The following is a 17,146-nucleotide window of genomic DNA, read 5'->3' on the forward strand; positions in this document are numbered from 1 at the left end:
AAACGCCACACGACGGTCTCATGTGCCCCTAATAATTTACACTACAACATGGTGTAGCACAAACTATTAAAATACAATCAATAATAAAAAAGAGTGCTTGTTTGACTTACAAGATGAAACTTCCAGTTTAGGGTTAAAATAACGTATAAAGAATAATAAAATGTCCTCTAGTTGAGCCAAATATCCAAACAGGCACTTCCCCTTTACATCACTTAACAAATAACAATTATCGAAACTATTTTCGCCGGTCTGAGAGACATCTGTGTTAGAGAGGCCAATCCTCTGAGTGGAATATTCCAGTCTGTCAGCAGCGCGCAGAACTGCATGGCTCAACCCACCTGGGAGGGTTTTTTTTAACAAAGGCCTATAAATAACATTATTGGCGAATCTGAACAGAAAACAGACAGACAGACTGTTACCTAATTGAGTGTCACCTTTGTAACACGCGCGGGGCCGCGCTGCGCTGGGGCTGGGGGGCTCTAGAGGAGGTTTGAGAGAGGGAAGCAGCGTTATATCCTCGTGACCTGCAAATGGAGGAATGCGCGCACTTGGCAGAATGGGCTGGGAGTGGTTAGCAGGAAAAACAGGCCTCCGACATACCGACTGCGCCTCGCTGCGTTCTCAGAAGCGTCGTGCGCGCGTTCACGCGCAGAAAACGGTGCCTAAAAGGCGCCGCGCCGCCCGGGGGGCGCACGTGGAGACCCCCCCCCCCCCTCTCTCTTTACGGACGCGATCACAGAGCATCTCTCCTGAACTTTTAACTCCTTCGACGAAGAGAAGACAGAAACGCGTGCCGTGTCTTTGCGTGGTCTAATCTGCAGCGCGGCGAACAGCTGATGATAGTGATCCGCCGCTTTGTCTCGCGCCACTGAGAGCGAAGACAAAGCCCGTCGCAGCCCCCGTGTTATTTTTCGCCCAGCCAACACAACAGGTCTGGCGCAGACGATTCCTGTTGACCTTATATGGCAGTGTGGGGGAGCGCTCGTGGCAGGCGTCCAGGGCGCTCGGATTACTGGCGTTGTCAGGGCGAGTCAGCCCCAGCAACCGGCTCTGTGGGCTGCGCCACCTTATTAGCCTTTCATTCCTCACGCGCTCGATTCTTCTTCTTCTTTTCTACATCTTGTGAAACATACGTCACGTCGAGTTAAAAATTCACCCGTGCGTCGCTCGGTGTGAAGACTCGCCGTGGAATCACCGAGAGATGTCCTTAGATAAAAAAAAAAACTGCTCTCAGCCCCCGAGTGAGCGAGCCTCACCCAGTTATGGCGCAGCAACATTTAACAGCACATCGCTCTCCTTTGTCTGTAAAGAAGCCATTTTGAGACAGAGAACAGCAGAGAAACCATTGCACAAGTAGCCTACATATCACCAAAAGGTCTATTTGGACAAAGGGAAGCAGTGAATATACGACAGTTCTCCCCTTAAAGACTCATTTTCCTCCTTTAAAGACGTGGATTACATGTTTCTGAATACTAACTGTAAGTTCACACTATTAAGCAATAAAATGTGGTTACATTAAGATTATTCATTTAAATAGCGAGCACAGTTATTTTGACAGTTTTAACCGCCGTTAATTGTTGTCCGTGCCTGTCCTCTGTGAAAACACTTACACGTACAATTAAACGCTGGCAAAATAAAGTGAAATAGCTCAAAATCCATTACCTTTCAAATTACTTCCTTGAGATTTTATATGATGTTGCTGAGTTAGAAATGTCGAAATAGAAGAGGTTACACTTGACTGCAATCCTGTCTTCAAGGAGAGAGAGATGGTTTGCATATTGCCCACACAAATGATGCTTGAAGATGCATATTCGCTGGAGGAGAGGCAATGCCTACCACTGATAAAAAAGTTTTCAAAAGAGCTCTATCTGTCGAGCTAATGGATTCTTTCCTTTCCAGAAGACGCATCCCCTCCCCTTATTAATGCCACTATTAGAGGATCCGAAGATGAAGCTGAAAGCATTCGTCCTGTCCCTGCGTTTAGGCCTGTTAACTGCATTTCACCAAAGTGCTGAGGTAAATATTTTCACCACCAGAGTTTTCCCTCCATCTGTTTACTCTTACGTTTGACGACCTGTTTTTAGAAACTGTAAAAAAAATTTTAAAAAGGCAACATAACCGTATTTGTTGAATATAAAATGCCCTTGAAGCAAGGTCAAGTCGCCGTTTACATTTTGGACGCGTTTGGGTCGTAAATGGCAAATGAACAGCACGAACCTCGTCGTGCTTCAAGCTGTCTCCAGAGAAGAGTGCAACACACGCCACTAGGTTAACGTTGCTGTTGTGGGAGTAACAGACATAAAACAAAGCAAAGGGGTGATCAATCAAAAGTCTAAATTGCAGGCAGCAGAATAAACTATTTTGCAAACGGGCCATTACTTCACCTGCTCTCTGTCCTGTGAGCAGCAGTGGCAGGACAGACAGCCTAACCTGGGTTGTTTCTGTATATTCATATGTCACCATGTCAGTGAACATATCAAATACACATAGCACATAAGGCGTTAACATACGTTTAATTACATAAACTGCATGCCTCGTATTTTACATTACTAAATAATAAAAAAATGTTATAAAAGAATTTAACTTACTCATTGCTACTAATTTCCTACAAGGCCATAAGTGCAATGCCAACAACCAGCCATTACGTGTTTTGTCAGTTTAACTGTGTTTTTTTTCTCTCTAATTTAACATCTCCAAAACCACAAAAGCTGTTTATTCAACACTTTGTTTCGTTTGACTTTAGAAATATAAATGCTGTTACAGTATGGGTGTGCCATGACCTAGTTAAGACAAAGATGGATTCCAGGCAGAGGAAAAAAGGCTCAAAATGTCACGGGGTATTACATCCAGCACATTCTCTTCCTTCTTCTCAATCCTTTAAAAGGAGGAATCATAGTTTTATCATAGTCCGTGAGAGATGAGGAAACCAAGTGTAAGATCCCTTTTGGTACAAAGGAAACCCATCTAGGCCATTGAGTCCTGTATTTTTAGGAAAATGGCTGCCGGAGCGCTCGGCCCCCTCTCTCTGCTCTCTGTTGAAGGACTCCTGAGCCGTGCCTCTAATAGCAGACGGCTCCGGTGCCGCCGCGCTCTGATTGGCTCGCCGAGCTGCCGCTGTTAACCAGCCAATTGCCCGAGCACTGCAAAAAAAAAAAGAAAAAAATACACCAGGCAATGTCAAACAAAAACCCGAGCGCACGCTTCCCCAACGAAAAGGTTCGATAATAAGAAATCCACACGGTTTGGAGTACGTATATCCAAATCCACAACTGTACACCGCGAAAAAACGGTCACTAACACCGCGGCTCGGCTCTAGTTTTTAGGTTAACGCTCACAGATGTGACGCGTTCCAACGGTTGGAGGCGATAAAACCGACTGTTAAATTCAACTCCAAGTCAACGGAGTTTCGTATTGAGGCGATTCCGCCGTCACGACGTACACGCTAACAGCCAGTCGTAAGCGACTAGCTCGACAGCAGCTCATCTCTCGTCTGTCTGTTTTCGGTTGCTTATATGTCCAGACACGTTTGAATTCGCTCGAGCACGAGTCCATGCAGAAAAACCTGCCATAAAATACATTTTATTAGGACCAAACTGGCCGTTAAGGAGATATTGCCCCCTGTGTCTATCTTGTGTTTGACAGTTGGGTAAATGCACTCGGCAGATTCGGCACAAAGGGATTTGGAGGTTTAGTAAATAGATATCGCAAAATATTTATTATTCCGTTGTCAGCGTGAGAACGCCACTGTTTAAGTCGTTCAAAATATTTTACGCTGCACAAAACAATAACCGAAATATATGACAAGTGTGGAGAGAAAGAAGTTAGTAGCGAAAGTGCGGCTAGCGTCGGAGGTGGGCAAGCCTAGCGGTGTATTGTGGGAGAGACAGAAGCTACAGACCAGAGGCACACAATATGTGTTGGCTCTCGCCGAAAAGGAGGCAGTATTCTTCAAGCTAAATCATGTAATGTAAGCGGCGAAAGGAAAGCGATTTCGTCTTTTCATCAATTAAAGGAAATCTCTCGATCGGACGAACCATGTCCAAGTCAGGGGATAGATACAGATTGAACGAAGACCATGGCAGAAAGCAGAGTTCAAGTAAGCTTGTTCTTTTTTTCCTCTTTCTCCAGACCTCCTAATGCCTGCTTTCCGTAACTGGGATATACGTTAGATCCCGTTTTCGCTCTCCGCTGGGTTACCCCCGCCACTAAAGTCATGCATGTGTAACGTTTGGCTCTTTTAAAGTGTTGGGGGTTGGTAACGGGACTGTATTTAGCGTTGCCTCACGATAGCTCTCTTCTCCTTGTCGCTGCCTGTCGTTTCAGGTTTGGCGAACGGCATGGACAGTCATCCCGTCTGCGCCCCGGCGGAGAAACGGAATCACCACTGGAGAAGTTACAAGTTGATCATCGACCCAGCGCTGAAGAAGGGGTCGCACAAACTCTATCGCTACGATGGACAGACTTTCAGCATGCCCGTAAGTGGACCGCCGTTGACGCTACGCAACAATTACAATAGTAACCGAGCGGGCGACCTCCATGATAGGCTACAATGTGGCCGTGGCCGGGCACGGGAATGTTCCCGCATCTTTCACGGCGTGTCCGTGGGATTCGGCGTTATCAGCCAAGCGTCCGGTTCGCGCAGGACTACTTTGCAACAAGTTAGCGCCATGTGAAGTGTGACTAACAGCATCGTGCCCCCCTCCTCCTCCCCCGTTCTGCTCCTCTCCCACAGAACCCCGGGATGCCGCCGGTGGACATCGTCCGGGACCCGAGAATCGGTCGTCTCTGGACCAAGTACAAGGAGACGGACCTGCCGGTGCCGAAGTTTAAGGTAGCGGCGCTGCCAGAGTGCGGTGGCAGCTTTTTCCTTGAGGAAAAGTGGTGCTGTCAAAAGTTGCAGACACACCCCCTTCACTCCTCTATGGGATGTTTCAAGTGAAAGTAGGATTGTCGGACAGACGTTGGGCGCTAAAACAACACGCACTTAACGCGGCGGCGCAATCTTTGGACTTTTTGTGTTTTTTTAACGCGGTTGCACGTTCATAGGAAGCGCGGCGCTGCTCGGCGCCGTCCCGGGCTCAGCTGTCACGACGGACCCCGCGCGGCGCGACGTCAACCCCGACGCTCCCCGCAGCATTAACGCCTCTCATTCTCATTGCAGATCGATGATTGTTATATCGGCCCCGTGCCTCCGAAGGAGGTGACGTTCGCCCGACTGAACGACAACATCAGGGAGGGATTTCTTACCGACATGTGCAAAAAATTCGGGGACATCGAGGAGGTCGAGATCTTGTACAACCCTAAGAACAAGAAGCACCTGGGAATAGCCAAAGTTGTTTTCGAGAGCGTGAAAGCCGCCAAGGTGGCGGTGCAGTCGCTCCACAACACGTCTGTTATGGGAAACATCATCCACGTGGAGCTGGACCCAAAAGGTAAACAGTGATTCACTCATACGCGTAAGTCGCGTTCGCGCACGAGACGGCATGTTTAAAACAATGCGACGCTTTGAGCTAAATGATAAAAAGGGACATCAGTCACGTGTGTCAATGTAACGCGTTGCCTGGTAACGTGGGGTAATTCAATTTCATAGAATCTAAGCGTGCTCCCACGAGCCGTGAGCCGAGGGTGCCGTACTCCCACTGTGTCTAATTTCAGACTTGTAAACAAACAGAAACCAGTCTGTCCTGGTGCGCTCCCCTTCACTAAGACCGCGCTGATTAATTTTTAATAGAAAGCTCTGAAAATTCGTTTAGCCTTTTGGTGAAGTGAAGTGATCTGTAGCAGCGCTGGGACCCAAAAAGGTCTGTTGTTTTTCATGCAAAGCAGCGAAGTCATTGACTATTAAGACAGAGCAAACTATTTAGTATTTGACTGGCAACAGTTTTGCATATGTGCTTATATAGTCAGAAATAATAAATGGTGTTTTTTTAGTGTATATAAAAATATGCTCTATTTGGTTACTGATATTCTCTAATATTATCTCGGCAACATTGCACTTTTTTTCTTAATATAAAGTGTTTTTGTAAGAAGTGTAGAGTTATTGTTTGGCCATGTTACTCTCGCACCTATGTATCCATCATGTTTTATATCAACAAATATGTCAGGGAGTAAATATTTTTACTTATTATTGTGTTTATAGTTCACAGATGCTGTGGAGACAGGCATATAACTACATGATATAACTTTGTGAGACAAAATATCTTACTGCATTAGCTTTATGTTGCCTCAGATATCTGGCTTTGAGTTTATCTTCCCAGCGAGTAATCACTGTTATTTAAATCATATCGTATTAGTTTAAATGAAGTGCAGGAGCTGCGAGTCTGCTATATAAACTTGGCATCTGTCCACACACACAGGTGAGAATCGCCTCCGGTACTACCAGCTCCTGATGAATGGCAGCTACACTCCGCGGACCCTGCCTGTTGGTGGAGAGGAAGCCAGGGAAGTCTCCCCTCGAAGTCTGGCAAAAGCCTTAGAGGTAAATAGTCTTTAATTATTATGCACAAGGTTTTTTGGTTATAGTTTTAAATTGCTTCCTAATCTGTGACCATGTAGATTTAGTTTCTGATATGATATAGTTCATGTCTCCTGTTATTGGTGAAAGCGTTGTAGAAACTAACCAGCTGGGTGCTAAGTTGAAATCCTTATCTGTTATCGATTGTATCAGTGCACCAGGTGGTGGAGTAGAGCAGAGGAAATGTTACCCAGGCTCGTGTGTGTGGATTGGGATCACAAAGCCACTCAAATGTGCACTTTGGCCCCGTGGCGTGAGATCCCGCGGGCGCCGTGCCCAACTACACTTGGTATTTGAAACGATCAGGCGAACACGATCAAATTTATTTGGAAATAAACATCCAGCAATTCTTCACGACGACATCGCCTTCAGGCTGAGGCTGAAAGCCACAGATTAACAGAGTCAAAATGAAATGTCATGAGATATTTCGTAATTTCTTTTTTTCTGCATAGTAGAGGTTTGACTGACCTCCTCTTCGCTCTATCTTTCTCTTCCAAGGCCTGCGCGTCCATCCGCCGACTATCAGAGAGCAGCGTGTCTGCTGTGGGAGCGACGCTGCCTCCCAGTAGCTCCACCACTCCTCTGTCGCAGGAGACGGGCTACTCCAGCCTCAGGCAGGACACCCCTCAGTCCCAGGGAACCCCCCATACTCCCCACCAGGCAGGGACGCCTTTCTCCCAAGACTCCAGCTATTCCAGCCGGCAGTCTACGCCTGCGTACCAGTCCGGCCGGCCGGAGAGCTCTGGAGGTTACAAGCCCCGGAGGCACGAGAGCAAGTTCCAGGATGCGTACAACCGCAGGCCGGAGCGGCCGCAGTACCGCAGCATGTACCGCAGTACGATTCCCGAACAGGCTCCCGTCAAACCGCACCAGGTCACGCCGCCCGAACCGCCCCCCTCCACCTCCTCCTTCGCCTACGCCGCGCCTCCTCCCGCCACCCCCAACTTCAAGTCTGCCTTCTCGCCCTACCAGACCCCTCTGCCCCCCGCGTTCCCCCCGTCGGAGCCCGCCTTCCATCACCCAGCCCAAAGGGATGGCGAGTACCTCCGACCGCCGCAGCCGCCCCTGGCAGCTGCCACTGACTTTCTGCCCGTCAAAGACCGACCAGAGACTCCCCCCATCCCCGAACCCCCGCCCGAGCCCCATCCAACGACCCCTCCTCCTCAGACGCCCGAGCGCTGCCCTTCGCCCGGCTCCCCCGCTCTGGACCCAGAGCGCAACAGCCTGGATTCCCGCATCGAGATGCTCCTCAAGGAGAAAAGGACAAAACTGCTGCCGTTCCTCGAGGAGCGGGACTCGGACACTGAGGTGCGAATGGAGGGAAGTCCCATTTCCTCCTCGTCCTCTCAGCTTTCCCCAATCCCCCCTTACACGAGCGGCTCCCAGGGCGGCCAGCAGAACTCCCGGCCCCCCAGCACGGGCCTGGAGGACATCAGTCCGACCCCACTGCCGGACTCGGAGGACGAGGAGCCGATCCCTGGAACCGCCTCTCAGGTCAACAGAGTCAGCCCTACTGTCCACGAGAAGACAAACAGTGACCTCAAAGGTCAGAGCCCCACTGAAAAAATGGACACGGTAAGACTCGAGTTTTCCCACCTTTCGTTTGAAAACTGTGTAGATGCATGGACAAATAACAAGCGCATGCCTCCCTGTGTTTATCACCTCATTAGCTGCCAAATGGGCTACAGTTACTTAGTATTAATAGTCTGGATGGGTTGATAGTGTGGCTGATATTTACTCACAGCTGAAAATGACAGTTACACGGACCAGGAAGTGAGGTCTAGTTTCACTGCAAGGTGGTAGTAGCGAACTTTCTCTTTTGTTTCACTGTTGTTCAGTTTGTAAAGGAAATTCCGGTTTCACCACATTCGGTGTGTGAGGGTCCCTCTGAAGGTGTGTTAACTGCTGACTGGGTGCAGCGCAGTTTGATCTTAAACGTCGGACAAAGGAGTCGTGAATGAGACGTTTTTAGACGCGTAGCTCTCACAAACACCTCCACGTTTTGTATTAAGTTGCGCTCCCTGTTGTAATCACAGCAGCAGCATCTTGTGTTTCTGCACCCGACGCTGCGCTTTGAGCGGAGACACAGGAGCCGTTCTGCTGTCGGGGGGGAAATGAAGCTTCTTGTTTCCTCTTTCTAACGCTAACCGCACGTGCTCGCGCGGAGGAAAACACAGTTTGGCTGTTGCCCCGTCCGGCGCCGCGCTTCCTGGTTCTGCTGCGCCCCGGCGGTGCCGATTGGCTGCGGCCGCTCCGCTCTCGCATTTCGAGTTATCGCAAAGCAAACAGTCCAAACAGGTCATTTGGGTAACGACGCCGCTCCCATGCTGGGTCTGCTCCGCGTGGTTTCACTCCTGCAGCCAGTGGAACGGAGATCCTTCAATAATATGAAACGACAGGGGAGCGATGTCTGCAGCGATGTGATGACACCAGTCTTTCATTCATATTTATTATTACAGTATCAAAGCGTGGGCCAGCGTCTGTGTTTAGAGGAATGCTGACGGCTCGGCTGCGTTGGACTGTTAAACTTTGAACTCTGCCGCTCTTGTGTGATAAATCTGCCCGGGTTTCAGCCTTCTATTAGAAACCCACTCATTAGCTTTTTCAGTATCACAAACTCTCAAGCATTGAAAGTTAGGAGAAGTACATCATGCTTTTTACTGGTTCTTAGATCGGATTCTGTCTGATTGAAGCAGACAAAGCTTTTCTGTCTGCTTAGATTTAACATTAGCATTAAATGTGTTTTTTCACCAAAACAGGAAAATGTATGATAATTCCCAGCACCCAGCCTCATCTATGATAATATTAATGGAAGCACTTGATAAAACACTTTCACCTGTTTCCTTACTTGACTGGATTTTTGATCTTATCTCAAGGTTTTCATAAGTAGAGTGTTTGTCTGAGGCTGATACAAAGAGAAAATGATCAGGTTTCCCCCTGAATACAGTCGTTTACCTGGCATCGTGACAGGCTGTTCTTTCCCACAGGGCCATCAGTCGTCAGGAGAAGACATGGAGATCTCTGACGACGAGATGCCCGGGACGCCAATCACCAGTGGAGAATGTGGCAAGGGCATCGTGGTCAACTCAGCCGTGTCCCCCATGCAGACCATTCCCATGCCCCCTCCCGGCTTCCCCCCGCTGCCGCATCAGGCCGGCTTCCCCATCCCGCACCCCCACCTGGGCCCCCACTCCACCATGCCCGCCCATCTAGCCGCCCATCACGGAGTGCCTCCACACATGCTGCCGCACATGAGCCCCTACGCTCATGGTATGATGCCCATGATGCAGATAGAGCTGATGAACTGCTTGCGGTGGGAACAGTGGAGCACGGTTCCCATGTCGTTCCAGATGCAGCAGCAGATGCTGAGCCGCATGGCTCAGTCTTATCCGTACCCGCATTTCATGGACAGCGCGTCCGGGCCGTTCGGCGGCCCTTACCCTCCTCTGTCTATGGGCGCCATGCCTGCAGGTGCCGGGGCACATGGGCAACATTGGCAGCATCCCAGTATACCAAAGTTCAACCCGACGGTTCCTCCTCCTGGGTACGACACTAAAAAGGAGGATCCGCACAAGGCGACTGTTGACGGCGTCCTGCTGGTCATCGTCAAGGAACTAAAGGCCATCATGAAGAGGGACCTCAACCGCAAGATGGTGGAGGTGGTGGCGTTTAGAGCCTTTGATGAATGGTGGGAAAAGAAGGAACGCTCGGCAAAGGTAAGGCTTCACTATATAGTTCTACACATGAGCATCTGGATACTTTACTCTATTATATTGACACAAATCAGGGCCGTGGTCATTTATGGATGAGTGATGATCTGAGCTTTGTGTTGCTTGTGTGTCTAACACAGAAGCTACATCTGAAAGTCGTGTTCTTTTTCCAGGCGTCTTTGACCCCAGTGAAAGGTGCAGAGGGGAAAGAGGAAGACAAACCCAAACCGCTCATTTGTCCGGGTCTGGAGAACTGGAACAAGGTCGAGGGACTGGGCTACGAGGGAATGGGCCTGGGAATCGGCTTGCGAGGAGCCATCCGCCTGCCCTCCTTCAAGGTGAGCTTTGAGTCTGAGCGACGGAACTGGGAGGAAGCAGTTCCGTCGCTGACGCCGCCTTGTTTTGTGGTTGTGCTCAGGTGAAAAGGAAGGATCCACCTGAGGCGGCAGCAGCGAGTGACACCAAACGGGCCCGACCGTCCACCCCTGTGGACGACGAGCTGGAGGACGAAGGTGAGCAACCAAACACTCTGTGCTCTGTCGCTGTGCGGTCCACGAACGCTAACGGGTCGATTCTGCCAGACCGAGATCGAGACCCAGCTGAGCTCCCCTCGGATGACTCCAAAATGGACAGCGACAGCATGTCTGCGAAGCGACGCCACTCACGCCCGCCAGAACTGGACAGCGAGGGAGAGGAGGAGGTGGACACGTCAGGGAAGGAGGAGGAGTCCCTGTCGGACAGAGAGGAGGAGCGCGAGGACGCGGAGGCTGCGGACAGGCTGTCGTCTGACAAAGTAAGCGTCACTGAATAAAGTCAGGTTATTGTTTGTACTGGATTTATTCTTATGATGTGAATTTACGCTATAGGAAAGCGAGGGAGACTCGTCCAGTGAGAGCTCGTCTTCAGATTCATCTGATGACGGTATTTTTAATAACTTACTACAATATCGCTGATTTCTTTTTATAACAGACTTCCTACATTTGACTTTATTTTTTTTTACCCGTTTTTTTTCCAGAGGCAGAAAGTTCGGCGTCCTCCAAAGCGAGCTCCGGCTCCTCCGCTGGGAGCGACGACTCCTCCGAGTACGAGTTAAGCTCGGAGGAGGACGAAAGTGACGGGGAGGAGGAGAAGGCGGTGGCTGCGGTCCTGGAGGACGAGCGCAGAGGAGCTGAAACATCGTTGTCATCTTCATCCTCTTCGTCGTCGTCCTCCTCCTCCTCCTCTTCTGATGAAGAGGCGGAGCCGGACGCTGCATCGCCGAGCCCTGTGGGACTGGAGGATGCTCTCAAACGTAGACCACCAAGCTCCAAGGAGGCGACTGAAGACCTGAAGCCGCCGTCGCCCGAAGGCATCGCAGGTGAGCGTCAGCTCCCGACGTGCATTCATCATGTGAAACGCTTCAATGGAGTGTTTAAAATAAATATCCTGTTCTTGTCTTGTGGTCAAAGAGCGAGACGTCACTGTGAACAGCAACATTCCTGTGGTGAAGTCGGAGCCCCAGGAGCACGCTGCCGGCCTTCGGCCTCCCACTCCCACAGGAGCCCTGCCTGACAGCGACCAGGAGGCGAAAGCCAAAGGTAAAGGAGAGCCCGAGGAAGTAGCCCGCGCCCCCGGCCACTCGCTCCCGTCGCCGCTAGATCCTAACGCTGCTGTTCCCAAACCCGCCTCTGCCTCCTCAATGCACCTGCCTCTCCCTACTCACCCGGCGATAGAAGGCCGCTCCCTCCTTCACCCGCCCCCCGGGCCCCTAGCCAACGTCCCCCAGCGGGCGCGGCTCCCCACAGACGAGGACGTACCGCGCACGCCGGGCAGGGATCTGCTGGAGCGCGCCAAGTCCCAGAGCACCGACACGGTCCCCAACACCCCAGGTAGCGACGCTCCTCTCACGGGCAGCAGCCTGTTGCTTAGCTCCCCTCACATCCCCGGTAGCCCCTTCTCGTATCCTGCTCAGTCTCCTGTTCTTAGCGCTGGAATCCCACGCACTCCAGGAAGAGACTTAACCTTCACCCCTGTGTTCCCTGACCCCACAGCGCTGACTCTTAACAGGAAAGTATCCTCCGAGAGTCTGGGCGACCGGTCCGTTTTTAAGGAGCCGCCCGTCAGCGCGCTGCCTGACCAGGCCCTGTCAGCCGGCACAGAGGACTCGGCCAGCGTCCCTGGAGACCTGCCCGCGGGCCTCACCGCGGACCTCCACGTGCCATCAGACTCTGCCGCGTCAAAGAAGAAGCCCGGGCGGCCTAAAACCAAAAAGATCCCGGCGGCTGCGGAGTCTCTGGAGGTCTCGGTCGAGTCCACCACTCCGTCTCACGACTCGCGTCTCAGAGGCGTTTCCATACAAAAGCTGTCTGAGCCGGAGCCTCAGACGGTGCTGCCCGCGGAAGACGGCTTCCAGTCGTACGAAGACGAGGCGCCGGTGGCCGTGAAGCCGGTGAGGAGGGCGCGGCGGAACTGGGAGGAGATGCTGCTGGACAGCCTGTCCCCTGTCACCACGCCTCCACGCTCGTACTACAAACCGCGGTCGGACTTCGAGGAGATGACCATCCTCTACGACATCTGGAACGAGGGCATCGATGAGGAGGACATTCACCTTCTGCAGATCACGTACGACAAGATGCTTCTGCAGGACAATGGCAACGACTGGCTCAACGACACACTCTGGGTCAACCATCCTCATATCCTTTGCTATTATTAATGATTTTTTACAAACTATCAGTACTTTTGAACTAAACCACTAGTTGAGGAACTCTTATATCGCCCCCTGGTGGTGGAAATGTGCAAGTGCTTGCTGAGTGAGGTCCAAAGTCTTTTCAGTTTCTTCCTTGACTCCGCTGCACCTACCAACATCCCAGGAGTGAAGAAGAAGAGGAGAGACGACGGCATGAGAGACCACATGACCGGCTGCGCCAGGAGCGAGGGATACTACAAGATCGACAAGAAGGACAAGATCAAGTACCTGCAGAGCACACGGCTGCAGTCGGAGGAGCCGCCGGTGGACACGCAGGTGGGCGGGAGGGTGAAAATGATGGTGCAGGAGTCTGTAGGGGTTTATTAGAGTGTGCTCATAGAAGCGTCAGGGGAGTTTGTGTGGGCTCGTCATGAGAAGGTCTGACTCGTCCCTCTGTCTTCAGGGCATGAGCATCCCCGCGCAGGTGCACGCCTCGACCAGGGCCGGCTCGGAGCGGCGCTCGGAGCAGCGGCGGTTGCTCTCGTCGTTCGCATGCGACAGCGACCTGCTGAAGTTCAACCAGCTGAAGGTGAGTAGAAGCAAACGGACCTTCAGGCTAGTGGCCGTAGTTTTCGATGAGCGTGTGATTTGTGTTATGTAAGTGTCAAAAGTAGAAATTCATCATATTAGGAATGCACTCGCAGCTAATAATTAAGCAAGTGACACTCTATGAACTTTTTTTCCTCTTTAGTTCCGTAAGAAGAAGATCAGATTCTGCAAGTCGCACATCCACGACTGGGGTCTGTTTGCCATGGAGCCCATCGCTGCTGATGAGATGGTGATTGAGTATGTGGGACAGAACATCAGACAGGTGAGAGGCGCTTCATTTGACCCGTTCAGTCTAGTCTGTCTGGGTCTAAGGAGCTAATGAATGAATCCTCAGTTCATGAATTCCTGTGATTGACGTGAACAATCGCACACATGGCGTCATTCACCTTCATGTCACAGCGAGACACAGTTTCTCATGTGAAGCTGGAGACTCAGTGGATTTTGACTCCTTCCTGTCCAGGTGATCGCCGACATGCGGGAGAAGCGCTACGAGGAGGAAGGCATCGGCAGCAGCTACATGTTCCGCGTTGACCACGACACCATCATAGACGCCACCAAATGCGGCAACTTTGCCCGCTTCATCAACCACAGCTGCAACGTAAGACGACGACCCCCGCGGCATCACTTCATAGTAGCTTCAGAAGCAGTGGAGGAAATTTCCAACTCCTTAAGCAAACTTTTATTAACCATGTCTGCGTCTTATTCTTCAGCCTAATTGTTATGCGAAGGTCATCACAGTGGAGTCTCAGAAGAAGATCGTGATCTACTCCCGGCAGCCCATCAACGTCAACGAGGAGATCACGTACGACTACAAGTTCCCCATCGAGGACGAGAAGATCCCCTGTTTGTGTGGGGCCGAGAACTGCAGGGGAACGTTGAACTAACAGCACCCCGGGGGCCGAACGCCCGGCGAGGAGGAGCGAGGGGGCGCAGCCTGCAAGTCGACCGGTGCAGCACTCTACACACATTAAACTCTAGATTGTTTACGATTTATGGTGCTCTCGAGATGAAAAACGCATCGTTTTTTTTATGTTTGCCAGTGACCCAGTGAATTTACAAAACACTTGACTTGCTGGTGCAGTAGAACCCCCCCCACCAGGCATCAAACAGTATTTCAGTGCGATTCCTTCCACCAACAGTCACAGTTTGTGCAGTTTTACACCCCCAGCCCCTCATAAGTCTCATAAGCTTTACGTACACCACACCGGGTACCAGACGACATAAACGCACATGATTAGCTGCTCACTAAAACTTTGAGATGCACAAGCCCACTGGGAAAAGGCCTCCCTGTGGGAACAGACGTGGTCAGAGCCAGGGGGGCGGACGCCCGCTTAGCACCCAGCAGCAGCGAGCGGGGCGACGGCAGACCCCAGCGCTGCCTCCGCGGCAACGCAAGCAACACAAATGGTTTATGCAAAAGCTGAAGTGGGCGTGCATCATTTGTATTCAACCATATTTCAATGTTCTCCAGTTCCGCTAAGGTGATTCTTTACTTGCGTGTTTTTTTCAAAGACACTATGTGTGTGTGTGTGTGTGTGTGTGTGTGTGCGTGCGTGCGTGCACGTGTGCGTGTGTGGAAGGGCTTCTGATTGAGGGTATTTATCATCACATCTCAGTGTTTGTGTGCATGTGGAAGCGATGATGTGAGTGCACTGCCCCCTGGAGGTCACAGAGCAGAAGGCCAGCAATCGGTCGGTCCTGGTTCTGACTCGTCTGCATCGGGGCAACACGGAGGACAGAACCGTGCCATATGAATGTGTAGCTGTCGGCGCCCGACCCGAGCAGACAGGCGACACACAAGTGTTGCATCAGAGCAACGTTCCCTGAACAGAACCACCGTCTGGTTCTCTTTTCTCTCACTCGTGGACCTGGGATGACGTTTGTTTACCTTCAGCTGCCTCCCGTTCTCTCTCTTCTCCACTGGTTTATTTAGCGGGTCGAACGTTTGCTACGAGATGACAGTGTTTCCACAACCCAGCAGATCGGTCCACGGTAGTGCGGGGGTTGTTGTGTCTCTGTCCCTACTAAGATGAATACTTATGAATGCATTCAAGGCCTGCACTTCTGCTTCTCAGCCAGTCGCCCCCCTTTTCTCTCTAAGCTCTTAAAGACCAAGTCAGTAACTGCTATTCATTCAGTTGGATCCTCGTTTCAACGTCAATGTGTAACTTGTAAATGATGACTTGTACAGAAGATCTAAAATTTTTTATCTTCACAGGGGAAACACTTTTAAGATGCATCTCTCTCGCTCTTTTTTTAAGCAAAAGACTGAGTATTTAAAACTATTTTCAGGGATCTGTAAAAGGAATCTGAGGGGTCAGAAGCTTGTTTATTTAAATAAAAGGTCCACTGTGTACAGGAAAATTCTCCACTTCCCTTTTTGAAAGATTGTTTCTTGTAGAAACGTCTTGATTTTCAGCCCATTTGCTTTGTAATGTGTAAATACTGTAACTGTGAATACTATATAAATATATATATTTTTGTTCCCTGGGATTTGCTACGAGCTCAGAGGTCTATGTAACATGAGGCGAGTGGTGAGCTGGTAGCAGGAAATTCAGCTTGTGTCAAGCTTTTTTTATTTTCTGTTGTAAAATCTATGAGAAGTTGTTTGCGATGTGGAAAAAAAATGAAAAGGTGCAGAATCGGCACGGGAGCAGGAATGAAGCCTCAGCCCGTCTCCCGTGTCTATTTATTACACGACAAATGTATGAAAAAGGAAAAATGGAAATAAAGCAATTTTTTGCATAAACCCATGGAACTCGTCTTTTCTTGAAGCCTCCGGATGAAACAGGAGACAGCAGCTGGAAACAATGAGTCTGTGTCAGGCCCGTTTGGGCTGGAACCCAGTCATATGATGCCTCACACTGGTTTCACATACAGCTTCCACTTGTTAATGTCCTGCTATTGCTCTCTCTCTAAACACAAGACTCTTATGTAACTGCATCTTATTGTCAACCTGACTTGAACCCGACCCGAAGGCGACCTACTGCTGACTTCACTCTTCTGTTGTTGACTGTTTAAATGGCTAAATTTAGCTGCTGCTGAGTGAACGTGTGCAGCCTTCCACTCAGACAGGCAGAGAGAGAGAGAGGCTTTACAGTGAGTGTGTGTAGGTTGTGACAGCAGGACACACACACACACACACACACACAGGTCAGATGTAAAACCCTTAACCACACGACAATAATGTATGTAATGTATATTCATTGTGTTAAAGCAGATTTGAAAAGCAAAGAAAGACTCTGAACTTTAACCCACGTGAGTGATAATTACTAGTTTCCCAGCTGTTTTGCATCCGTTCATCATAGTAATGTTTTGCATATGGAAAGTGCTTCTATTTGCGCAGTAGTCAGCTCAGCGGCCGCGTCCCTGAAGGCATCTTTAAATGGACTGTTTGGCCATTTTCACGGCATTCATGCGAACACAACACAGGTGTTGCCAGTCCCATTAACGATGCCTGTGGTGCATTGACGTGCATTAAGGAAACAACAGCTTCACTGAACTGACCTGAGTTTACTGAGCAAACATGCAAAACCGCTTCAGTCATTATTATTATTATTATTAGTAGTATTACTTATCACACGCCTTCTGTCAATATTGCTGATGACAAGAAACCACAGTGAGTGAATACTAAAATTAGTTTTCCAA

General features: G+C 50.2%; 1 protein-coding gene across 3 annotated transcripts; it reads left to right on the forward strand.

Moving 5' to 3' along the window:
- Positions 1 to 1,899: 1,899 nt before the first annotated feature.
- Positions 1,900 to 16,247, forward strand: setd1ba (SET domain containing 1B, histone lysine methyltransferase a). Of its 3 annotated transcripts, XM_055513180.1 has the most exons (19): positions 3,780 to 4,096; positions 4,324 to 4,475; positions 4,733 to 4,831; positions 5,162 to 5,432; positions 6,357 to 6,478; positions 7,013 to 8,089; positions 9,502 to 10,230; positions 10,398 to 10,562; positions 10,643 to 10,736; positions 10,806 to 11,017; positions 11,091 to 11,145; positions 11,240 to 11,581; positions 11,673 to 11,801; positions 12,255 to 12,895; positions 13,058 to 13,225; positions 13,353 to 13,478; positions 13,641 to 13,760; positions 13,959 to 14,096; positions 14,209 to 16,247. In XM_055513180.1, the coding sequence occupies exons 1-19, from the start codon at positions 4,036 to 4,038 to the stop codon at positions 14,380 to 14,382; spliced, it is 4,875 nt and encodes a 1,624-aa protein (XP_055369155.1). In that variant the 5' UTR covers positions 3,780 to 4,035; the 3' UTR covers positions 14,383 to 16,247. The 3 variants fall into 3 exon arrangements, with proteins under 3 accessions (XP_055369154.1, XP_055369155.1, XP_055369153.1); XM_055513179.1 differs by lacking the exon at positions 3,780 to 4,096 and adding an exon at positions 1,900 to 2,016 and having other exon boundaries at positions 11,673 to 12,895; XM_055513178.1 differs by having other exon boundaries at positions 11,673 to 12,895.
- Positions 16,248 to 17,146: the final 899 nt, after the last annotated feature.

The sequence above is a fragment of the Betta splendens genome, chromosome 12, assembly GCF_900634795.4.
Source record: "Betta splendens chromosome 12, fBetSpl5.4, whole genome shotgun sequence".
Taxonomy (NCBI): domain Eukaryota; kingdom Metazoa; phylum Chordata; class Actinopteri; order Anabantiformes; family Osphronemidae; genus Betta; species Betta splendens.